This window comes from Mchenga conophoros, linkage group LG12, assembly GCF_057382185.1.
Source record: "Mchenga conophoros isolate Kocher_MC1m ecotype Shallow Benthic linkage group LG12, M_conophoros_male_GT1.1, whole genome shotgun sequence".
Taxonomy (NCBI): Eukaryota; Metazoa; Chordata; class Actinopteri; order Cichliformes; family Cichlidae; genus Mchenga; species Mchenga conophoros.
In genome coordinates this window covers 32,032,631-32,052,993 of record NC_140537.1, presented here as the reverse complement: position 1 = coordinate 32,052,993, position 20,363 = coordinate 32,032,631, and the positions used below count along the sequence as shown (strand labels likewise).

Below are 20,363 nucleotides of genomic sequence, written 5' to 3'. Positions count from 1 at the left end.
CTCAGCTCTTTGAGGAGTGGATTGCTGGTATTTAAACTGTTGACAGTGGTTTGTTGATCTATCTATTTTTCAAACATATCTCTTATGAATAATATAAAGCCATTTAAAGCCAGTAAGAAAATGTCCATCACAAGGTCGAAGCTGCAATCATTGTATGGCAAACTGATTTTTATATTTATGTGTCTCATTGAGATTAAATATCTCTTTTTCAAGAGAGACCTGATAAAGATGGCAGCAGAAATTGCAACAAATGTAACAGGACAGCTCTATAAAGGCGTTTCAAGTAGGACACACATGTACAATAATGCAGAGTTACAAGTATATTTGCAAAACAGAACATTTCTTTATTTTATATATAAATTCCTGTTAACCACTGTGTATTTATCAGAAAAGAGGATATTAGACACTGAAAAAAGGAAAGAGAAAAAAGCACGAAACCCTGGGAATCACTTTTTGGCACATGACCACTTGCATGCTGAGTGATGACGATATCCGAGATAACTAAACCCACCTACAGTTCATTTAAATGCCCGCGCACGGTTCTCTCCGAGCTCGTCACAGTGTCTCCCGTTGCTCTGTATTTATAAAGAACCCCGGTGAGCAGAAAGGCACAAGCGTGCCTCGTCTCTAGAGAGGCAGAGCGCGTTTCAGCGACTTGGAGACGTCTTTGGATGAAAGAGCTGGGTAGCCGCTGCTGAAGCCGAGAAGCAGGAGCGCAGGAGTTTTAGCCCAAGTTCACCGCAGCAGGTCGTTGTGCCGGCGACCTTAACTCAGGGGTGAGTTCTTGTTTTACTTCACTGTCCTCCCTTTATTTTTTCTTCTGTCTCCGTGGAAAATGGGGCTGTGCATTCCGCTGGTGGACGAAGAGCTTAAGAATAAATGGAGCGCTCTTAAACTAATGTGCAAACCAGTTTTATTTCAATATTATTTGTCATGCACAGCAGTAGATTTGGCAGCCCTTTGCTGCTGTTTTTTTTATTTTATTTTATTTTTATTTCTGGGAGCAAAAGTGTCACCAGAACTTGTTGCTGAGAAAAATAAACACTATATCCGCGGTCTATGTGAACATTTTACGATTTTCTGTCGAATGTATTCAGTGAGAGGAGCAGTGCAAAATAAAATTATTCTAGTTTTGAATTTATTTACCCATAGATTTTTCAAAAAGTAATAAAGGGCATTTTTAAGCTAGATGTTGCTCTATATTTAATTGATGTCATTTGGTCGTCTTTCCCAGTTAATCTTTGTTTCCCGAGCATTGGCAAGTGTTTTTCTTAGCAACACGCAGTTTCGCTTTGGATTTGACAACAGAAATCAGACATTCTTGCTTTCACAGCTAGGGGGTATTGGAAAAATGTGTAATTTGGTTCTCGGTTTTTTTTTTTCTATTTGTTAATTTTATTTATTAATTAATATTTTACCTTAGTATAGGTATTTTTAATAAACTTCTCATTTGTTCGTTTTGTTGCTTCTGCAAGCAGAGTGGGGACAGTTCCCGAAATAAATCTCACCTGTGTGTTTGTTTGGCGCCTTGCCGGATAATCTCTTAATCCGCTAAAACAATGCTGTTCGGTCCATATTATCACCCTAACATTATGTATTATGTGCAGCCTCGATGTTCCCTTTAACAACATGGCACTGAGGTATAAGGGGCCGACCTGTTAAAATAATGCTGCCTGGTACCCAGTTCATTCATTTTCTTAGTGGCAACTTTTATGAGCAACATGTGAGCACAACATAAACATTTGTAAAGTTTTTAATACTGTCACTGGGTCCTTGAGAGGAGACGACCTCCGATCCCTCTTTTCTCCCATTGGTTCACGCCATATTGAAAACTTTGGTGTAAAAATGAGTTATAAGTGGGCAGTTTATCACTTCAAACGGTAAATTATTAGAAATGAGTTATTAAAAATGAAAACATACATGCAAACTTTGCAGAAACAAACTCAACCAGGAGTTACCAAAAACATTAAGAATTAAGGAATACCTAACAAGTACTTAATAACTCTGGACTATTACAGTAGATCGTGATTTGAGTCAGATATAGGCTATGTACGTACACATTTGTCAACGAATACGGGCAAGCTATAAGCCACATTGCATACAGCTTAGTAAACAGTTGTTTGCCCACTCTACATAATAGCATTGTAACCTAGTTAACATTTAGACGACTATGACCACTATGTTGCCTAACAGATAATCGTTCTACCCAAACCAAACAGAGCGGCAATCTCAAAAAAGATTTTAATCCTCATATTCAGAGCACATTTCCATCACTTTCCACGTCTGTTATTGGCAATTTCCTATCTTCGTGGGGTGCAGCTACAAAGGAGGACTCCAGCACCTCAGGAGAGCTAAGCTAATATTTATGGATTAGTGGCAGTTTTTCCCAAGGCTATGAACTGAAGCCATGACCCCGCCCCCCGGAATGTGTGATTTCACTTGTACGGGAGTGGTTGTTTGATGAACTGATTCAACTAAAAGGTTTACATGCCTTTAGTAAATATTGGGAAACGTGCATATTGTCATGAGAGCTTTGGAGAAGTTGATTTTCTGTCAAGTGGATTTCTGAAAAGTAGGCAAGAGTTCAAAAAACCCTCTCTAGATTTTTTTTAAAGATTTTTTTTTTACCTTTTTTTTTTTTGGAATAACCAAAACTGGAATGTGAAGACCGTCAGCGTTCAGAGGGGCGCTGACCTTGGTGCTGAATTATTTCTGCTCTGCAGCAGCATGCCTGCCCTTCTTTACTGTCTGCGTAGCGGGCGCACTGAGCAGCTTTACTTGAGTGCCTACTGTACATTTGCAGGCGCCATCACCCACGCGACCAGATGTAACGATCTCAAAGAACAAATGTAGTGGCGTTGAATTAAAGAGGTAAACGCATTATTGTAGCGTCGTGAAGACTGACACGTTTTTTTTAATCATCTGTAAAGTTCATTGGAAGTGCAGAGGCTTAAGCATGTGGTGAAAGACAATGCACTCCAGACTGGTGTGTGTGTGTGTGTGTGTGTGTGTGTGTGTGTGTGTGTGTGTGTGTGTGTGTGTGTGTGTGTGTGTGTGTGTGTGTGTGTGTGTGTGTTAATTACTGAAACCTCAAACAAAAGTGAAACCTTAGCTATTACCTTACCTGTGTTTCTAATGGTAAGAGCAGCAATCCTACCATATATAAGTACGCCAATCCTGTGCTTAAGCATGCAAAGTATATGTAAATGATTCATTATATCAAGTACCCCCAGGAAATCATAGAGATCAGAGAAAATATTATTAGATCACTGTCACTGGTGCATCAACTCAATGATGTATTAAGAAAAAGAAATAAGTCCAAATTGTACCAGGTTCTTGATCAAATGCAGCAGGAAATTTTTCCACTAGAGAAATCAAATATTGACATTCCAAAGTGCAATTAATCTTTCAGTTTTTATATACTCAATATTTGCTTTTTTAAACATTACAGAACATGGCCATGTGATAAGTAGGATAATATGCTTTTCATGTTTATGACAATATTTTGCATCTGTAGCTCAGCAGGACTTAATGATCTGTGTAACATTACCTTGTGAAAGCACTCTGCTTTAATGACTCATATACCCCTCTCTGACTGATGTTAAATTAACACACTGTAAACAAATCATGCTGTCAATGTAATTTCATTCAAAACTAATAGAACTTTTATTTCCCTCCTCCTCTTTCTACAGAAATCTTCCTGAGGACACACTTATACACACACAGACAAGCACACACAATTACACACAACAATACACAGGCACCATGCAGGAGTCGGAGCCTACAGTGTGCCAGCTCCAGCCCAACATCATCTCAGTGCGCCTTTTTAAGAGGAAGGTTGGCGGTCTGGGCTTCCTGGTGAAGCAAAGAGTTTCCAAGCCACCTGTCATTGTGTCAGACCTCATCCGTGGTGGAGCAGCTGAGGAGTGTGGCCTGGTGCAAGTGGGCGACATTGTTCTGGCAGTCAACAACAAGCCCCTGGTGGATCTGTCATATGAACGGGCCCTGGAGACACTGAAGAATGTGATGCCTGAGAGCCATGCCGTGCTGATTCTCCGTGGGCCTGAGGGCTTCACCACACACCTGGAGACCACGCTTTCTGGAGATGGGCGCCAGCGTACAGTGAGGGTCACACGCCCTGTGTTACCATCATCAAAGTCCTACGAGCAGTGGTCCCCTCTCAACGCATTGAGCCCTGGGCAACAGCAGCAGGTCAACAAGGATAACCAGCTAAGAGCCATTGAGAACCTCTCCTCTCCATCCATCACCCAGTCCCTCCTACAGAGGGGAGGCATGCAAGGCCAGGACCCCCTGCTGATGAGGGATGGGGGCCGTGGAGCTCTCCTGTGCAACGGGCTGGAGGAAAACAATGAACTGCTCAAGGAGATTGAACCAGTGCTGCGCCTCATCAAAAACAGCAAAAAGGAGATCAATGGAGAAGGCCAGAGGAATGCTGGGAGAAGAGATGCCGAGATTCAAGTGGCCTGGTAATTTGTGATGTGATACAACCTTATTGATCCCTTAGTTAAAGTGTCTTTGTCCACCATCCTCTTCACAGTGAGGGTTGCCGTCAGAGACCAGATAGAATTAGACTCAGGATGCAGTTCAAGGACTCTTAAAGATGGTGGCTATTGGCTGACACAAGAACTTGCACCTGGTCTTGTGATTGAAAGTATCCCTGTTCACTCTGCCACCCCGAAGATTCTGAACTACCTGACGCATCTGTGTTAATTAGCTGTAATAGACAGTCTCTCATTCAACTAATATGACTCAGCTTACAGTGCCAAGTAATTATCGTCTGCCTGCTGGTCTCTAGCAAGCCTCACTTAAAATAAAATTGCTCACAACATTTCTCAGGACCAATTCAGTTGGTATTCTTCTACTGCTGAACCAGCTGCTTTATGTAGGCTTACAAATACATCCTTTAAACAGTTTGGCAGTTTGTCAAACTTTTGCTTTTTTATAGATGTAAAGCTACTTTTCTTTTTACTTTTTACTTTTTTTTCTTTTTGCTTGCTGTATGCATTGAGGCTGGATTAAAATACACAGCATGTGAGCATTTCCCAGTAGGCAAGTGCTTTATCAGTAATGGATGCGACTTCCTACATTAATCATGGATAATTAATTAGTTAATTAGTTTTCTGTAACATAAAGCTTTACAGAAAAAAAATGTATTGTCTATCAGTTTGTAAGTGAGCTGCGCTTCTTACGAACAGCCCCTCTTGGATATAGAGTTCAGGTCCTGCGGTATTTATGCATAACAGTAGTTTTGAAAAAGTGCAAAACTGGTAACAATTCTGTTTATTTTACACATTAGACTTTTATTTTATGATTTATTGAGGAAGACTTGGATTTCTTGCAGTTTGTTTAAGTTTTCCCTCTAGATGAGTTTTTCACAAGGCTTCTAAGTCAGGGATAATATAACATCCTCGATTCAGTCTACATGCTCTGCACAGTGTACTGTTATCGACGTCTCAGTTATCTACCATTGTACTCCCACGACCAATTGAAATCAAATTGAGGCTGCAGTCTCCTTGAATCAATATCTCATTCTTGACCAATCCATGTGCATCCTCCTCTCTTTCATAAATACCCTTTGAGTGATTCATTGCCTTCTTGAGAAACACGTGCTCTGAAAAGACAGAACACAACAAAAGGAAAAACCTCAATGCAAAAACACCAAAGTGTATGGTTAAACAACCGTACCTAATGCTGCCACCTGTGCTCCCACAAATAGGGATTTAAATACATTTGATTGTGCATGCTGAGATTTGTTCAGCACTGGTAAGAGTCAGTTAACTTAATTCTATTTTGCTGTCGGAAAATTATTTCTAAAGAGATGCTGAGGAGAGAAAGGTTAGAGTGATGAATAATACTAATATATTTTTTAATACTAAATAATAATTTTTTTTTAATCTCTGGTCATTTTTTCATTGCAAATTATACCTATTTGCACAGAAAATAAACTCACATTATAGCCAGTGTTGCTTGTTTTCAGAGGAGAAGCAATTACAGTTTCACAATTAAGCATGAGGTTGAGTCAGAGCTAATGACAAATGACACATGCAACTTCTCTCATTGTTTCTGCATGTTTGAACTCCACCTCCGATTTGTGGGGATGAATATGATCTCGCAAATTGCGGCAATAAAGAGATACAGTGTGACAGGGGGTGTGAAAGGGAGAAAGGATGCCTGTGAGAATTTACAATTAGCATGCACGCATGCTTATGGGGGTGGGGAGGGGGAGTGTGAAAGAAAGTAGGAGGCACAATGTGCGTGGGCGCTTTCGATTGGAGGAACGCAAACTTGAAATCACACAAAGACGACTTTGGTCTCATATGGTTTGCAAGAGCGGCAGCTCAGGGATATCCCTTCCCCCCTTTCTCATTCAATCTCTTAGGATTAGATAGTTACAGCTCACAGAGAGCTCTCACTGTTCATATGGTTTTTTTTTCTTTTATCTCTGATGAATAACAGCCGTTCATACTGTAGGGCTATTTACTGAAAGAAAAACAGATCTGCGGTCAGTCACCTTGATTCACCATCTGTTTATGCATCTCTGTGTCTGATTTTCGATTCAGGAAAACACTTAAATCTGTATTTTCTTACTATTACACACACAAACAGTTTAGGCTGTAGAATTGAACTAGTAATAAACACATGAATTTCTAAACAAAGACCACATAGGCAAGAGATGCTAAACGGATGTTTTTTCACTACCACTTATTTGCATGAACTTGCAAAGTATTTTCAGTTCAATTTAACAACTTAAAAGTAGCAGAAACACTTTTGAAATGAACTTAAAATCTGTGTTTTCAGTGTAAAAGTTTAGTCACATAAATGTGTCTGACTGAAGCGGTGAGCTATGCCTGTCTTTGTGCACCCACTATGTTCTGAACAGAGAAATTCCTTCGTGGGTGTGCAGAGCTTTTAAAAATTGTACAAGGTTTCCTTATTTAACAGTATTTTAGAGTGTCTACAGATCCTCTTTTTTTTGTTCGTTCTTTGCAAAACGGAATGCTTGTTTGATTTGTATGTGTATGCATGTCTTGGATGAGGTTTTAAATTAAAATGAAAGATTAGTTTGCACCAGATGCGAGTTTATACACCTGACAGAAAATTGTATCTGACTTCTAGGGACCTTGGCGTGGGAAATGGCACATCCCCACAGCTGGTGCCAGATAATGACAGAATGCTGGAAAACATGCCGGTGGTGCTTAACAATGCTGACACTGACAAGGTAAAGTGAAACAAATTCCCAGCCCTTGAAATGATTTAGAGTGAAAGAAAGCAGGTGTAAGCATAAGTTTTTCATCTATACTTTGATAGATCAAGAATTTGGAAAATAAACCTTTTTGTGTTCCCTGTGTGTTCGAGTCTTCCTGTGCAGGCTTGGTTAGTTCAGCTGTGTAATGCATGTAAATCTGTGACTGCCTTTATGGTTCTGTGCCCTTAAAACAATCATCCACAGTGTTCTATGGTCCCATGCATTCACAAACTGAGCATGCACATCCATGTTCTTTTTACATTGTGCAAAGCCTTTGCTTAAGATCCTATCACCTAGACATTAGATCCAACCATCAGCAAGATTGTGCAGCATTAAACCCAGATTATGCCTTCTACACAGAAGGATCTGGCCACAGGTCTAAATGTCAGCGATAGGGATAGTAATCTGCACATGGTTATCCCACTTCAAGGCCCCATCAATGAGACAGGATGGCCTAATGAATGCGTGCAGCTGCTGATCTGTCTCGCACCATCAAATGTGACCCCTCTTAAATTGATCCATCCTCTCAGACCTCCACAAGAGAGAGTGTTAATGTGGATGCTTGAGAGAATATATGTATGAGAGGGTTAGAAAGTGGGAGGGAGGGGAGATATGGATGGTGCTTGATAACAGAGTAGAAATGTTTAATGGAGTAAGAAGCCATATGTCTTTCATTGTCGTGTGTAGTTGCTAAAGTTGAGGAAGCCTATTTGCCTGTGAGAACGTGTGTTTGGGAACTGGAATCAATGTGTGTCCAGTATATGTGTACTTACTCATGCAGCAGGAACCTCCCCTGCAGGCGTTTTGCTAGACACTCATACTAACTTTGATGGCTCCCTGCTTAGTACTTAATGTGACAGACTCAAGTACAACAATAAGTTCATTATAAACACAAAAGTTAAATAGTTTCAGAAAATGGAGATGATTTTTTCCCCTTTTTGACTACAAAGATTTTAAGTGACACATTGATGCCCTGCAAATTAGTTTTCTCACTTTGGTGAAGGATTTTCCATGTGTCTCTCACTTAAGCTTCTGCATAATTTAATGTGTAATAAGCTGACTGAAAAGGCAAGGTGGTGGGATGTTCTCTCATATTCAACCGTCTAGTGATTTATGGAGTCACCAACTCTGATACTCCACTGAAAACAGAAAATATGCCTCTGTGCTTCCTTTTTTTGCACATTATGGCCTAATCATCACTGAAGAAGGCATCAGTTGTCAAATCAGAAATGTATTTGTCTTCAAAATCTAAAATATAGAACATATCTCTTCTCTCAAACTCTCAATTTCATTCATTTCTCTATTCATATCTACATCTGTCCTGTGCGCTTCATCTTGATTTCCCATCAGAGGGTTTTGTTTGGGTGGGTGGGGAACTTTACTGCATAACCACATTTACCAGAAAATGATTATGCCCCATTATGAAATCATTTTCATCTAATTAGCTTCAATTATCTTAATTTCTAGCACCATGGATCCTCCCTTCTGACATAACCACACCTTATTCTTGATATTGAGGGCTCAGGATTTAAAATAAGAGATAAGTCTGTGTGTAATATCTTGGGGAGGACTGGGTCATTTAAACAGATAAAGCATGATACATGCACCAGCAAATGCTTTTTTGACATTAGGCACTGGAACATATTATTTATGCAGTTTTGCCATTCAAAATACTTGTGGTGCCAACAATATTATCAGTTGAAGACTGTAATAGCAGCTGTTGCTAGCAGATTTTATCAATAAACTGCAGACTTTGGATGGAAATCCAGTTTTCTTTATTTTTTTGTTTTATTCTTCTTTATTTTGTTTTGCTGCTTATCACCCTCAAGTCTAACAAAGACTTAGGCAGACCTTCACTGGATTAAAACAAAACGAGATTAAGCCTTTCTTCTATTCCCTCCGATGAGAAATGTTTATGTCATATCAGACTTAGAGTGCTGATTTATTCATGAAAGTGGCCCGTTTCACATGTTCCCACACCAAACTGGGCAAAAATGCACTTTCATGATGTGGTTTGAGATTCTCACTCCAAACTATGTTTAAATTAACAGATAGCAAAACTTGCAACCAGATTATGGGAAGAGCAAAAGGAAACACCATCCCTTAAGTGTCTTAAGACCACTGGCTATGGTGTGATTATGTTTTAGGTTGTATTATCTTTGCATTTGTAAACAGTGACCATCTTTGTACAGTACATTGGGTCATAACAAGGATGACAATGGGCTAGTCTTAGGCAATCACTTTTTCCCCTTACCTAACTTGAGCTGTTACAATCAAATAAACAAACAAACGCATAAAATAATTCATTTTACCTGGAAGTTAAACATGTAGGGAGAATTATTCTAAAAGGATCTTGATGGCAGAAAAAACCCACATCTATACTGTATTTAGCGATTGTTCAAAGAAACGCGGTTCTCTGAAACTTGCAGATAGCGATAAAAAATAAAAATAAAATGAAATAAATGTAAATGCCAAAGCTATCTTCCAGCCCGTGAGCAACAAGCCTTACATTCAAATGATACACAACTTTTATTTCTTTTTTAAGTCAGAAAGGCTTAATTTTTCCACATCTGAAATACTTTGCCTGTTTGATGTGCATTCTCCTTATGGTACAATGATCTTTCATCTTATCCACAACCTCACGTCATATCTGAGGTGCTCGGCGGGGGTTATTGTTGTTCGAGCATTAAACACACTACTTGTGCGTGTAAAATCAGATTCTATTCACTCCTTCCTACAGTTTGAGAGGACATCAAATGACAGTGAGACCCCACAAGTGTGACACTGTCGGTATTCATTGCTCCAGCAAGCATGCAAGCAAGTATTTCAAAAGCTGCACCACTGTTTGACTAACAAAGCTGTGGAAGATGATGAAAGAGCTTCCAAGGTGTGCAATTGATTACTCTGATCTTTGGCAATCATTTGCTGCCTTCTCCAGGAGCTCTTACAGTTGGCTTTGGGGTTAAATTGCAGCCATTCATCAGTCAATAGCTACAGTACTGGAAAACCATGTGAGCCTAGAGTTAGCTTGCCATCAACCTGCTGTTAAATGCTGATTGCCTTTATTCTGGAGAGAAATGGAGAAAGGAAAGAATGCAGATGGTTTCTGTGCATAGGCCTGAGTGAGAGAGACATAAGCACAATCACAAATCAATATTCCTTGAGAACAAAGGGCTGAGGTTCACTGAGGCAGCCAGTTGAAATGCTTTCAGATATTTCACATAGTATTCTTACGTCAAACTCTCATGTCCAACTTTATGCACTCAAATCCATTTCCTGGCAGTGGGAGGTCTGCGTCACTTTTCAACTTACTTCGGTATGACTCCCAGTTATAAACAATCTATCCAGTTTCCACCAAAAGTATTACCAAGGCCAGAACATATTAGACAGTTAAAGTACAAGGGTCTGAAGAAATGAGTCATGTGTGAATGTCTCTGTGTTTTTTACAGCCTCCAGCTGAGGGCAGGACCTCACCCAGTAAGTCACTGCAGAATGGCAGCCCTTCCAAATGCCCCCGCTTTATAAAGATTAAGAACTGGGAGACTGGCACCATCTACAGTGACACACTCCACCACAGCTCCAGCAAGGTAAGACAATTAAAACTCACCTGAAGAAAAGATCCTTAGGATCACAGAGATCAAGGAGCCTGCTATAGCATCTGTGTTTGTCACAGAAAACCATCCTAGCAAGGGTGAGAAAGATTTGGATTATGCAATTATGTAGTATGCTGTTTCTTCACATTCTAAATCCCTTTACTGAATAAGAAAGATTAGAACTACTGGCAAAAAGAAACACCTGTATGATGCAATCTTAATGCAATGCAATATTGTGTTTATATTCTTTATTTTATTTTATTTTTTTAGTGTTGAAACCTGCAAGTAGTGATGCATATAGTACAATTTTTCTAAATCACATCTTCCCATAATCTTCAGCCTGTTGTACTTTTAGACAAATAAACTATATTCGCTTTACGGCTGACATCTCTTAAGCAAAAGAACAAAAGCAAACTCCTAAAAGCTGAAACATGAAAAAGTGTTTGGCTTTTATGCTTGAAAAATGTTTTGAGACTATGTGCAATCAAATGGAGTTCTGTCTCACAAAACAAACTGCTTAATTCTCCCGAAACAACCACAGAGTTTAATAAAGAGTGTATTCATTATTGAATTGAATCACAATGTACTGGGGGTTTTCATTGTCACGAAATATGGTGAATACTGATAACAAGTTTAAAAAGAGAGTGTGTGACAAGATTCTGTAAACACAAAGGTTAATACAAGATTTAATAATTTTATCAGCTATAACAAGAAATATAGTTGTGATTTTGCATTTGTTGACATATCACAAAAGGGGGAAACAGATTGGTTTTCCACAGCTTTTATACTGTAAGCTGACTAACAAAGTTGACAGATGTCTGTGACTTAAATGGTAATCTTGAAGGCACTGATGAACATAAAGTACAGTGTCTTGGTTGACTGAATATGCATTTAGCCTGCAGACTTACCAACACATAATCTGCAAGTCAAGTAGATTGGAAAACAATAGCACAGCATGGCGTCTGCCTTTTCGCTGCTTCTCGCTAACCATTCATACATTAGTAGAATCCTGTCTGAACTGTTGGTGATTCAGCTCATTAGAATTAAGCAGGAAATCAGGGGGGTTAGGTAAATCTAGGTGAAGCTTATTAAACAATTAATTCTTCAGACCGAAAAACAACATATCACTGGCACAGCCTACCGTATTGGGACAGCTCACATGGTCAGATAGTGACTCACGTAGTCATGACTCGATGACTCAGCATTTTCAGAAGAGAGTGCTGGGAAATTAAATACGTAATGTTTAGTGGATATTTTTGTCCAAAATGCTGATACATTCATGAATCAGTAACATGAGTGGCTCAAGAAAACCAATTCATTCATCCCTTTATCAACCATCTGCAGCTGCTTTAATAAACATTACTAATGAAAGGCATTAAGTGATACATTAGGATTCATAAAATCAGTAGATGTACCTTTAATACTCATCGTGAGATGTGAATATTGAACAGAAAATGATGATTTCTGCTTTGAGCTAATGCCTAACCTCAGCATGATAACTGACTCGGAAAGCCATTGTTGAAGCGAGTTTAATGCAGTGTATCATACAGCACTGATTAAATGGCATGATCACAAAGTGTGTCAGTAGTTTTCCAGGTGTGATCATTTCACATAACATTTTCACAGGTGTGATGTGATCAGTAGGCTAACTTGAAGGCAAAAATGCGGCAAATCCAATGGTGCAACAGAGAGTTCACCCTCAGCCACAACAAGTTTTAAAAATTCAAGGAATAAAATAAAAAAGAAAAGAAACTTGTAAAGTAAAAGAAACTTGGCAAACAGGTGGATCTTAGGCCTCTGAAGGTTCTTATCTATATCATATATTCTGATGTTGTCAAGTTGCCTAGAAACCCTATAGCAACGGGCTAAGATTAACCATTTCTATTCACCTGTAACATATCAGAAAAAGTTTTTTTATTTGACAACAATAGCATCACATTCAGAGCCACAAAACTTGAATTACACATGATATATTATGACACCATCACTTTTCCCAGCAAAACCCCACAACTGGACTACAAAACATCTGTATAGTAGAACAGAGCTTGAGCATCACAGGCGAACCACAATAATTGACAAAAATTATATAATAATGTATTACATTTAAAAAGCTACTATAAATGCTATAAGATCGAAACTGGAGATTATTTTTGTGGTTTTGAGAATTTGTTATCAAGAAATGCTGATTATTGGTTGAAAACAAAGAAACAAAACAAAAGTCTGCACTATTAATGGCTAATCTTTTCTTGCTCCATCAATCTGCTCTGATTCCCTCTCTACATAGACTCTGGAGCTCTGTGATAACATTGCACTCTTCTTTTCGTCTCCCAAATAAGAAATAATTAATCATTTTTGAGAAGTAATAAATTCAGAAATTCTCTTAATTGTTCAAGGACAAAAGCTGTGCACATATTCAATATAATATTTATCAAAACTCATAATGAGGCACTAATTCTCTCATTATAAAAATGTTAATTGGGTCCATCAATAATGGAGTGTTTGGAAAACTGCAGCAATAAAACCTGTGTTTAATTTTGGTGATCACATGACTACTAGTAATTTCAAATCAGTAATTATCTTTCCTGTAGTATAAAAATTAACACTGGAATTGACCTTTGAACAGATCATCTTTTCTTACATCTCACTCATTGCAATTTGGTGTCTTTGGTTTGCATTCAAAAATATTAACGCCGAATTGGGCAAGTGAACCATGGCTGTGAACTTGATTTAATGAAATCTTTAAATACAATTAATCATCAAGTTTTCAAAGATTAAAATTCCATCTTATGTAAATGAATGAATAAAATATTTTCTTACAAATTGAAAGAAAATAATAACAAAACTTCACAAATAGTTAATGATAAATTTGGAGTTCCTCAAGGTTCAAGTTAGGGTTCTCTGTTGTTTAGCTTTTATGTTCATGATGATAAACTGACATTTGTCCATCTACTTCCCACACATGTGCTGATGACACGGTTAACATGTCATTAAAAAGTGCCCCTTTCGACATTTTATCTTCTTTTTGTTTTCAGTTTTTTTAGGTTTGTTGTTGTTGTTTTTTACATGGCAGTTTTCAGTACAGTTTTCAAATGATTGTTTCATTTATTAAGTGTCACAAAATCCTGAAATCACGTTTTAAAATAATGCACATGGGTAGATTTCTGTGACTACACGAAGTCAGTAAAAATATGTGGTTATTTTTCTCCAGACAGTTTATCAGTTTATCAGACAAATTCAATCTAACTGTAGGAGGGAGAAGACAATATTTAAACAACTAGGTGTCATAACAGATCCACTGCTTACATTTAAAGCACAAGTTTTCAAAAATGTGAATGGAGTCCATTTTAAACATATTAGGAGTGATTTAACTACAAAGGGCTCAGAGGTGTACATGAGTGTTATGGTTTTTCTGTCAGATGAAGTATTGTCTTACCAGCTGGACAAGTAGGACCACATTACAGTCAGTAAATACTATTTAGGATGATTCTGCAAAGATCAAAAATGAAATTCAAATCATAACAGTAAAACTGAAACAAAAATGCTTTTTATTAAAATAGGAACAACATGATTAAACTGACTGCTGTTTTACTGGTGTGTTTGCTTCCAGTGAACCATGTTTTCATTTGTCAATGTAAGGGATTTGAGCCTCCATGGAGGCTTATTCAAGTCAGTCTGAAGCCATTGTGCATCTTTTATAACTATTGCTTTCCCTTACATTTCCATCAGAACATTGTTTACTAAGTAGCTGAATATTGCATCACAATAAAACATCTAAGCACAAGAGCTCAAATTCATGTTGGGCTTTCCTAATGTCTAATGATTTCCTAACTGTGACTGTCATGTTTCGAGGGAGCAGTGAACTCAAAAAGACTGTGGAAGCTGCACCAGATGTATATAAAGCATGCAGACCAAACTGACCACAGTATCAGCATTTCAATGCATGCTTCATTCCAGATACAGAATTTGAAACGCTCATGGTGTATCAAACACAGTTGGATAGCACCACCAAAATGAATGCACCCTGACGAAGAAGAAGCACTCCATTCTTGAGCGACATGCTTCCCGCATTTTTGCATCTTTGTGGAGAATGATTCATACAGCAACAGGATAATAAGCCCAAACACACATAAAAAGCTTTGTTAGAGTACAAAGGACAATGAAGACCTGGAAGTGGTGACTATCATGTACTTTACCATTTATAGGGGTATTTAAAGACTGAGAGAAAGCCTGTACCAGATTCAGTGTATCATGTCTTTACTGAGGTCCTATGATGGTTTCCCTTGTTTTCTGCCAGTGTACTTACTGATAAATATAGCTTTATACCATTTCAAATAACAATGTCAGTGTATTTGCAAAAAATCACTTTCTTATCCACTCTGTATGACATCTGCATGATTTCATGGGGATGTGAAAGATTGGCATACTTAATGCCATAAGACTTGAGATTCATGAGTATCTTTCAGTGATTCAATGTGTCACAAAGCTGATATTGTTATTAATGAAAAACTGTGCTGCAAACCTAATGCAACACATTATCTTTACTGGTGTTCTTGGACTTTAGGACCTAAAACAGTGAGGTGGTAGGGTGGCTCTAATTGGTATATAAGATAACCTCTAAATAGTTTGAGGATAATACCTCAGAAAGCCTCAGCTATGCAAAGACTAAGGTTTGTAGCTTGAACCCATCCGCTGGAACGTTGAAGACAATATCATTACACTGCTAAGCAAGACACAAATAGGCAAAGTTCTTCATGTTACTCGTGCACGGGAGAAACCGGACAGAGCGCCGTCCCTTCGCTTGACCCCAGTTGCTCTCGTCCGTCCTCCCATAACACTGTCCTTTTATTGAGGTTACATGAATATGCATAGGTTCATTAACATACAACGTCTACATACAAACAAAGAGTACCTTGCCTGTGTGTGTGTGTGTGTGTGTGTGTGTGTGTGTGTGTGTGTGTGTGTGTGTGTGTGTGTGTGTGTGTGTGTGTGTGCTATCCATTTTCCTAAACTGCTCGGTCCACCTATTTTGTTTTCTATTTTGTCATGCAGCTAAAGTTTCCTCCTCTAGTTAGTAAGCCAGTCTACCAAACACAAGGTGAGCTGTGCTGTTTAAGTATTCACCCTTCAAAACACTGCAGCCATTTGTAAACAGCAACCGGCAGCCTAATTACTTTGGTGACTTATCGAACAGGCTGTCACATGCATCCCAATGAATGGTCTGTAATAGCATTTTCAGATTTATTGTATATCACAGACTCTGCTGTATTCGTGGATGATCCGTCTTTTTCGAAAAGGACAGCTGGCTGGCATGAATGCCTAAAGCAGGATGAGGAGCGGACGTGCTGGAGCACAAGTGATTCCTTTGTTTTATTTTTAACATTCTGTGTTTTAATCATCAGTTTTCTTATTCTCCTCTTACCTTCCACATCCATCATCGTACTTTAACCACCACCTTTTTTGTTTTTTAGTCTTATTTCTGTTGTCTTTTTGTTTTGTTAATTATCTTTTCTTCAACCTCCTTATAATTATACGTACTTTGCTTTTTTTATAGCTCTTCCTGAGTTTCTCTCTCAACTCCTTTTCACATTTTCCCTTTTCTTGATTTACTGTGATGTTGTTTGTGCAGTTCAACAGAATTTTTTTTCCTTTTTCTGCTCTTGCTGAGTGACGTCTTAGGTTAGTTGGAAGGGTCAAAGTTTTTGGGGGGGCACACTGTTGGTGCATGTCTGAGTGTTTGGACAGTGTAAGTGGGTGGCTCAGTGTAACAAGCCAATTTTAGCACTGCAAGGGTCACTGTCAAATTTCCTCTTCAACTGCACGCCTGTGCTATCATTTCTGTCGTGAGCTTTTGCTCACTCATTCGTTTTCTCTCTAAGCTGGTGACGGCAAACCAAAGTGACAGCTGACTTCAACTTTAATCACATTAAAGTTACCAAACAAGGTTGCTATGAGCAATTTTCTCCTTGCATCTGCCTGTTTCACTGTCTTTCGTTCATTTTTTTAATCTTTCCTCCTTATTCTGTCTTCCTGTCTCAGCTTAGTGGAACGATACCAATCTATGACTCACCGACTTACTCATTCATTAACATGCGTGCCAGCCATGTGTGAGTGATATTGTGAAAGGAATGTAACAGTTACAATCTTTCTATGCATTAAGTGTCCAGGAATTGTGAAGAAATTATCTTTATTTGAATCAAGTAGAATATGATCATAACCATGATATAACAAATACCTGGTGAGTGGATGTAATTTACCAAAGCCATGTTGCTTTGTATATTAAAAGGTTAGGAGTAGGTCTTAATAATAATTAAAACAATAACTACAATCTAATGGCAATTATTGGTAAGAAAGTTTTGAGGTAAATGTGCCTGTCAACAGAATTAGCATGTTTTATGGTGTTACTGTCTTGAGTTCTTATAACTGAAATTACGACTGTTTTACACAAAGCCAAAGTTAAAAGACCAAGAAAAGAATTTTAAATGTGCATGCAAAATTACAGTCCTTTAGTTCTGTTTCATATCAAGTAACACAAAATTCTGCCTTTTAATGATGTTCTTAGTTTGTATACAAACACAAAACAAAGATCGATGCTGAACATGTTTTGCGAGTGAGCGGAATGTTTCGAGGAGAGTGAAAGATAAGAAGTAAAAGAAAATAACCACCTGGTTATGCACACAATCAAGATGATTTAAGCCATTAAAAGCTAGGTTCTTGTTTATCAGTTTTGGAAAGTAAGATATATTGATATACAAAACCATAAAATGAAGCCAGTTGTTATTCTCTCCACACTCATGCTTTGTATGTTGACAAATTAAAGGAGGTTAAATTAAAAATAATAATACATTCATCCAAATCCCTCTCTAATCTGTGCATGTTACTTTTCTTTTCAGATGCCAATCTGTTCCGAAAATGTGTGCCTTGGCTCTGTGGTGATGCCCAACCAGCACATCCGCAAACCAGATGAAGTCCGAACTAAAGAAGAGCTTCTTCCACTGGCCACCGATTTCATAGACCAGTACTATACCTCTATCAAAAGGCAAGCAAACTGTGTGATACCTAGACAGAGTTTAAGTCTCAGAGCATGTACCAACGCAAACAAAATTCTGTGAAACAGGAGAAATAATAGCAATTTCTTATGATGTTGTGCTCTTTGGGTTATTTGTGTCTTTTTATTCTTATAGTACTATATAGTGTATTCTTTATTCTAGTCAAAACAATATGCAGAACAGAGTAATTCCATACAGGACTGACTGAAACCTAGACAGAGACACATCATTAGGCCAAAAGAAGATATGTACCTGATCTTTTATTTTATGATACCCTGTCCTGTCAACAGGTATGGATCTAAAGCCCATGTGGACAGGCTGGAGGAGGTGACCAAGGAGATAGAAGCTTCAGGAACTTATCAACTCAAAGATACTGAACTGATTTATGGAGCCAAGCATGCCTGGAGAAATGCTGCCAGATGTGTGGGAAGGATTCAGTGGTCCAAACTACAGGTAATTTCAGAATGCCTGAAATCCATGAATGCTGTTGTCTAAGATTTGTGCTGTTAATGTTTTTTTCTGACAGCTTGTCAATTAATGTAGACAGTTATATAGATGGATACATCTCTGCCAACATTTAGATGTTTTCCTATTATGCACTCATAATACTTCAGACTTCTTGTTTTTATATTTGCTTTTCAGGTTTTTGATGCCAGAGACTGCACAACAGCCCATGGAATGTACAACTACATTTGTAACCACATTAAGTACGCCACCAACAAAGGGAATCTGAGGTAAACACATACATATAGTGCAAAGTGCTCAGCTCTTTTCTCAAGCCTTCTTTTCCTTTATTGTCTTTTCTTTGATTTGGTACTGCTCGCCATGTATTCCTTCCACTGCACTTGTTCCTCTCTCCATGTGTTGCCCCCATCACGCCACTCTTTCTCTGACTACCCTAACTTGACCCATCTGTCAGCATTCTCTCTTAACGCTGTATCTGACACTATCTGCAGCCTGTCTATCTATTTGTCAGCATCTCAGCACCAATTATTGCCCTGTTGGTAAAGTGCCAGACCTTACTAACAAGCAGTCATTTGTCAGACCTGCAAAGCCTCACTCACTTTCTGCCAAGTCCTAATCACATGTGACACCTCACATTTACTTCTTGGATGATGGATAGCTTCTGACTCATTACTACACTTAGCCTGGCCTAGGGAAGTCAACTCAGATATGCATGCTGAAAAGAGCCATTATAATATCCAATCCACAGCTCTCTGGATGGCTGGCTTTAATATAAATGGCCACAGATTCAGAAATAGGAATATAATTATCACATGGTGAATTGAAAAAAATAACTTGGTTCTAAATAACTCCAAAAAAATTATCATATAATAGTATCTTATTTTATTTTTATAAAAAATACTGTGCTCTTGTATGATACTCTTGGTCTACATACTGATAATATTATATAAAAAGTAGCACTGTACAAGGTAACAAGGTTTAAAAAGGTTGCAAATAAACAAAACATTTCATGTTTCTGAATATCTACCATTTTTCTAAAAACTCTATATAGTCATAAACTATTTATTAATCCTTTCAATATTAGAAGAGGAAGAGAGCTCACACATTTTAATTACTGGCCTTAAACCTGTCAATTATTCATTAGTAAGGAACTTATCAGCTGTTTAGAAATACTTATTAATAACTGTAATAACTCCTTTACATAATAGTGATAACTTTATAAAGAAAAAGATCATTTTAAAATGTATCATTACTTATGAAATGCAGATGTCAAATGGATCTGTGCCAAAATTACTTAACACAGGAAAACGTTGTCATATACTGTAAAATTAGCACATGTATGTTAAGTTTTCTTATACAACTCTTGGCTTTATTTAGTTCTACACTTTATATAATTAAAGTAATTGGAAATTAAAAATGCAGACTTTATATTACTGATTATTATTTAATGATTGCATCCTTTGATTAGACCAAGACTGGAACAAAGGTGTACAGATGGTAAAATCAATAAATAAATCAGGTTTCTGTCCTGGACAAGACCCCAGTTGTACGGCAAAAAAGCAATAGAAATCATTATCCAAGTCAACAAAACAAACAAGGTGGAAGACTGAGGTGACAGAGGAAGCAAAATCTCAAGAATGCAGAATTTACTCCTGATTATATAATTTATATCACCTCTTTTTCAACAATAAAGCAACTCCTGTTAAAAGAAGTCAGGTAGGCAGCTAAACTTGAAAAATGAACAAGTAAAACATTGGGGTCACTGGGAGATAATAATATTTTGTTTCTATATGTTACTTTAACAATACAGCTGACACCTTACAAGGCTGTACAAGGCTTAATGTTGTACAGATGATGATTATTAACACAACTGGCACAGATTGACACCAGCTGCTTAGTATTCTCCCCCCACACGACTTACAACCAGCTTAGTAGTATTAACACTTTGACCCAGTCACAGTATTAAACGGTAACAGTATCATGTGGAGCAGG

At 38.0% G+C, this 20,363-nt stretch overlaps 1 protein-coding gene across 2 annotated transcripts in view; it reads left to right on the top strand.

Moving 5' to 3' along the window:
• The first annotated feature begins 599 nt into the window (after positions 1-599).
• nos1 (nitric oxide synthase 1 (neuronal)) overlaps positions 600-20,363 on the top strand; it is a 40,446-nt gene continuing 20,682 nt past the window's right edge. For both annotated transcript variants that reach the window (XM_085295286.1, XM_085295287.1), the window contains exons 1-7: positions 600-776; positions 3,693-4,487; positions 7,138-7,240; positions 10,717-10,854; positions 17,751-17,896; positions 18,197-18,359; positions 18,549-18,640. In XM_085295286.1, coding sequence (XP_085151412.1) covers positions 3,766-4,487; positions 7,138-7,240; positions 10,717-10,854; positions 17,751-17,896; positions 18,197-18,359; positions 18,549-18,640 — 1,364 coding nt within the window. In that variant the 5' untranslated portion in view covers positions 600-776; positions 3,693-3,765. The remainder of the gene's footprint in view (positions 777-3,692; positions 4,488-7,137; positions 7,241-10,716; positions 10,855-17,750; positions 17,897-18,196; positions 18,360-18,548; positions 18,641-20,363) is intronic.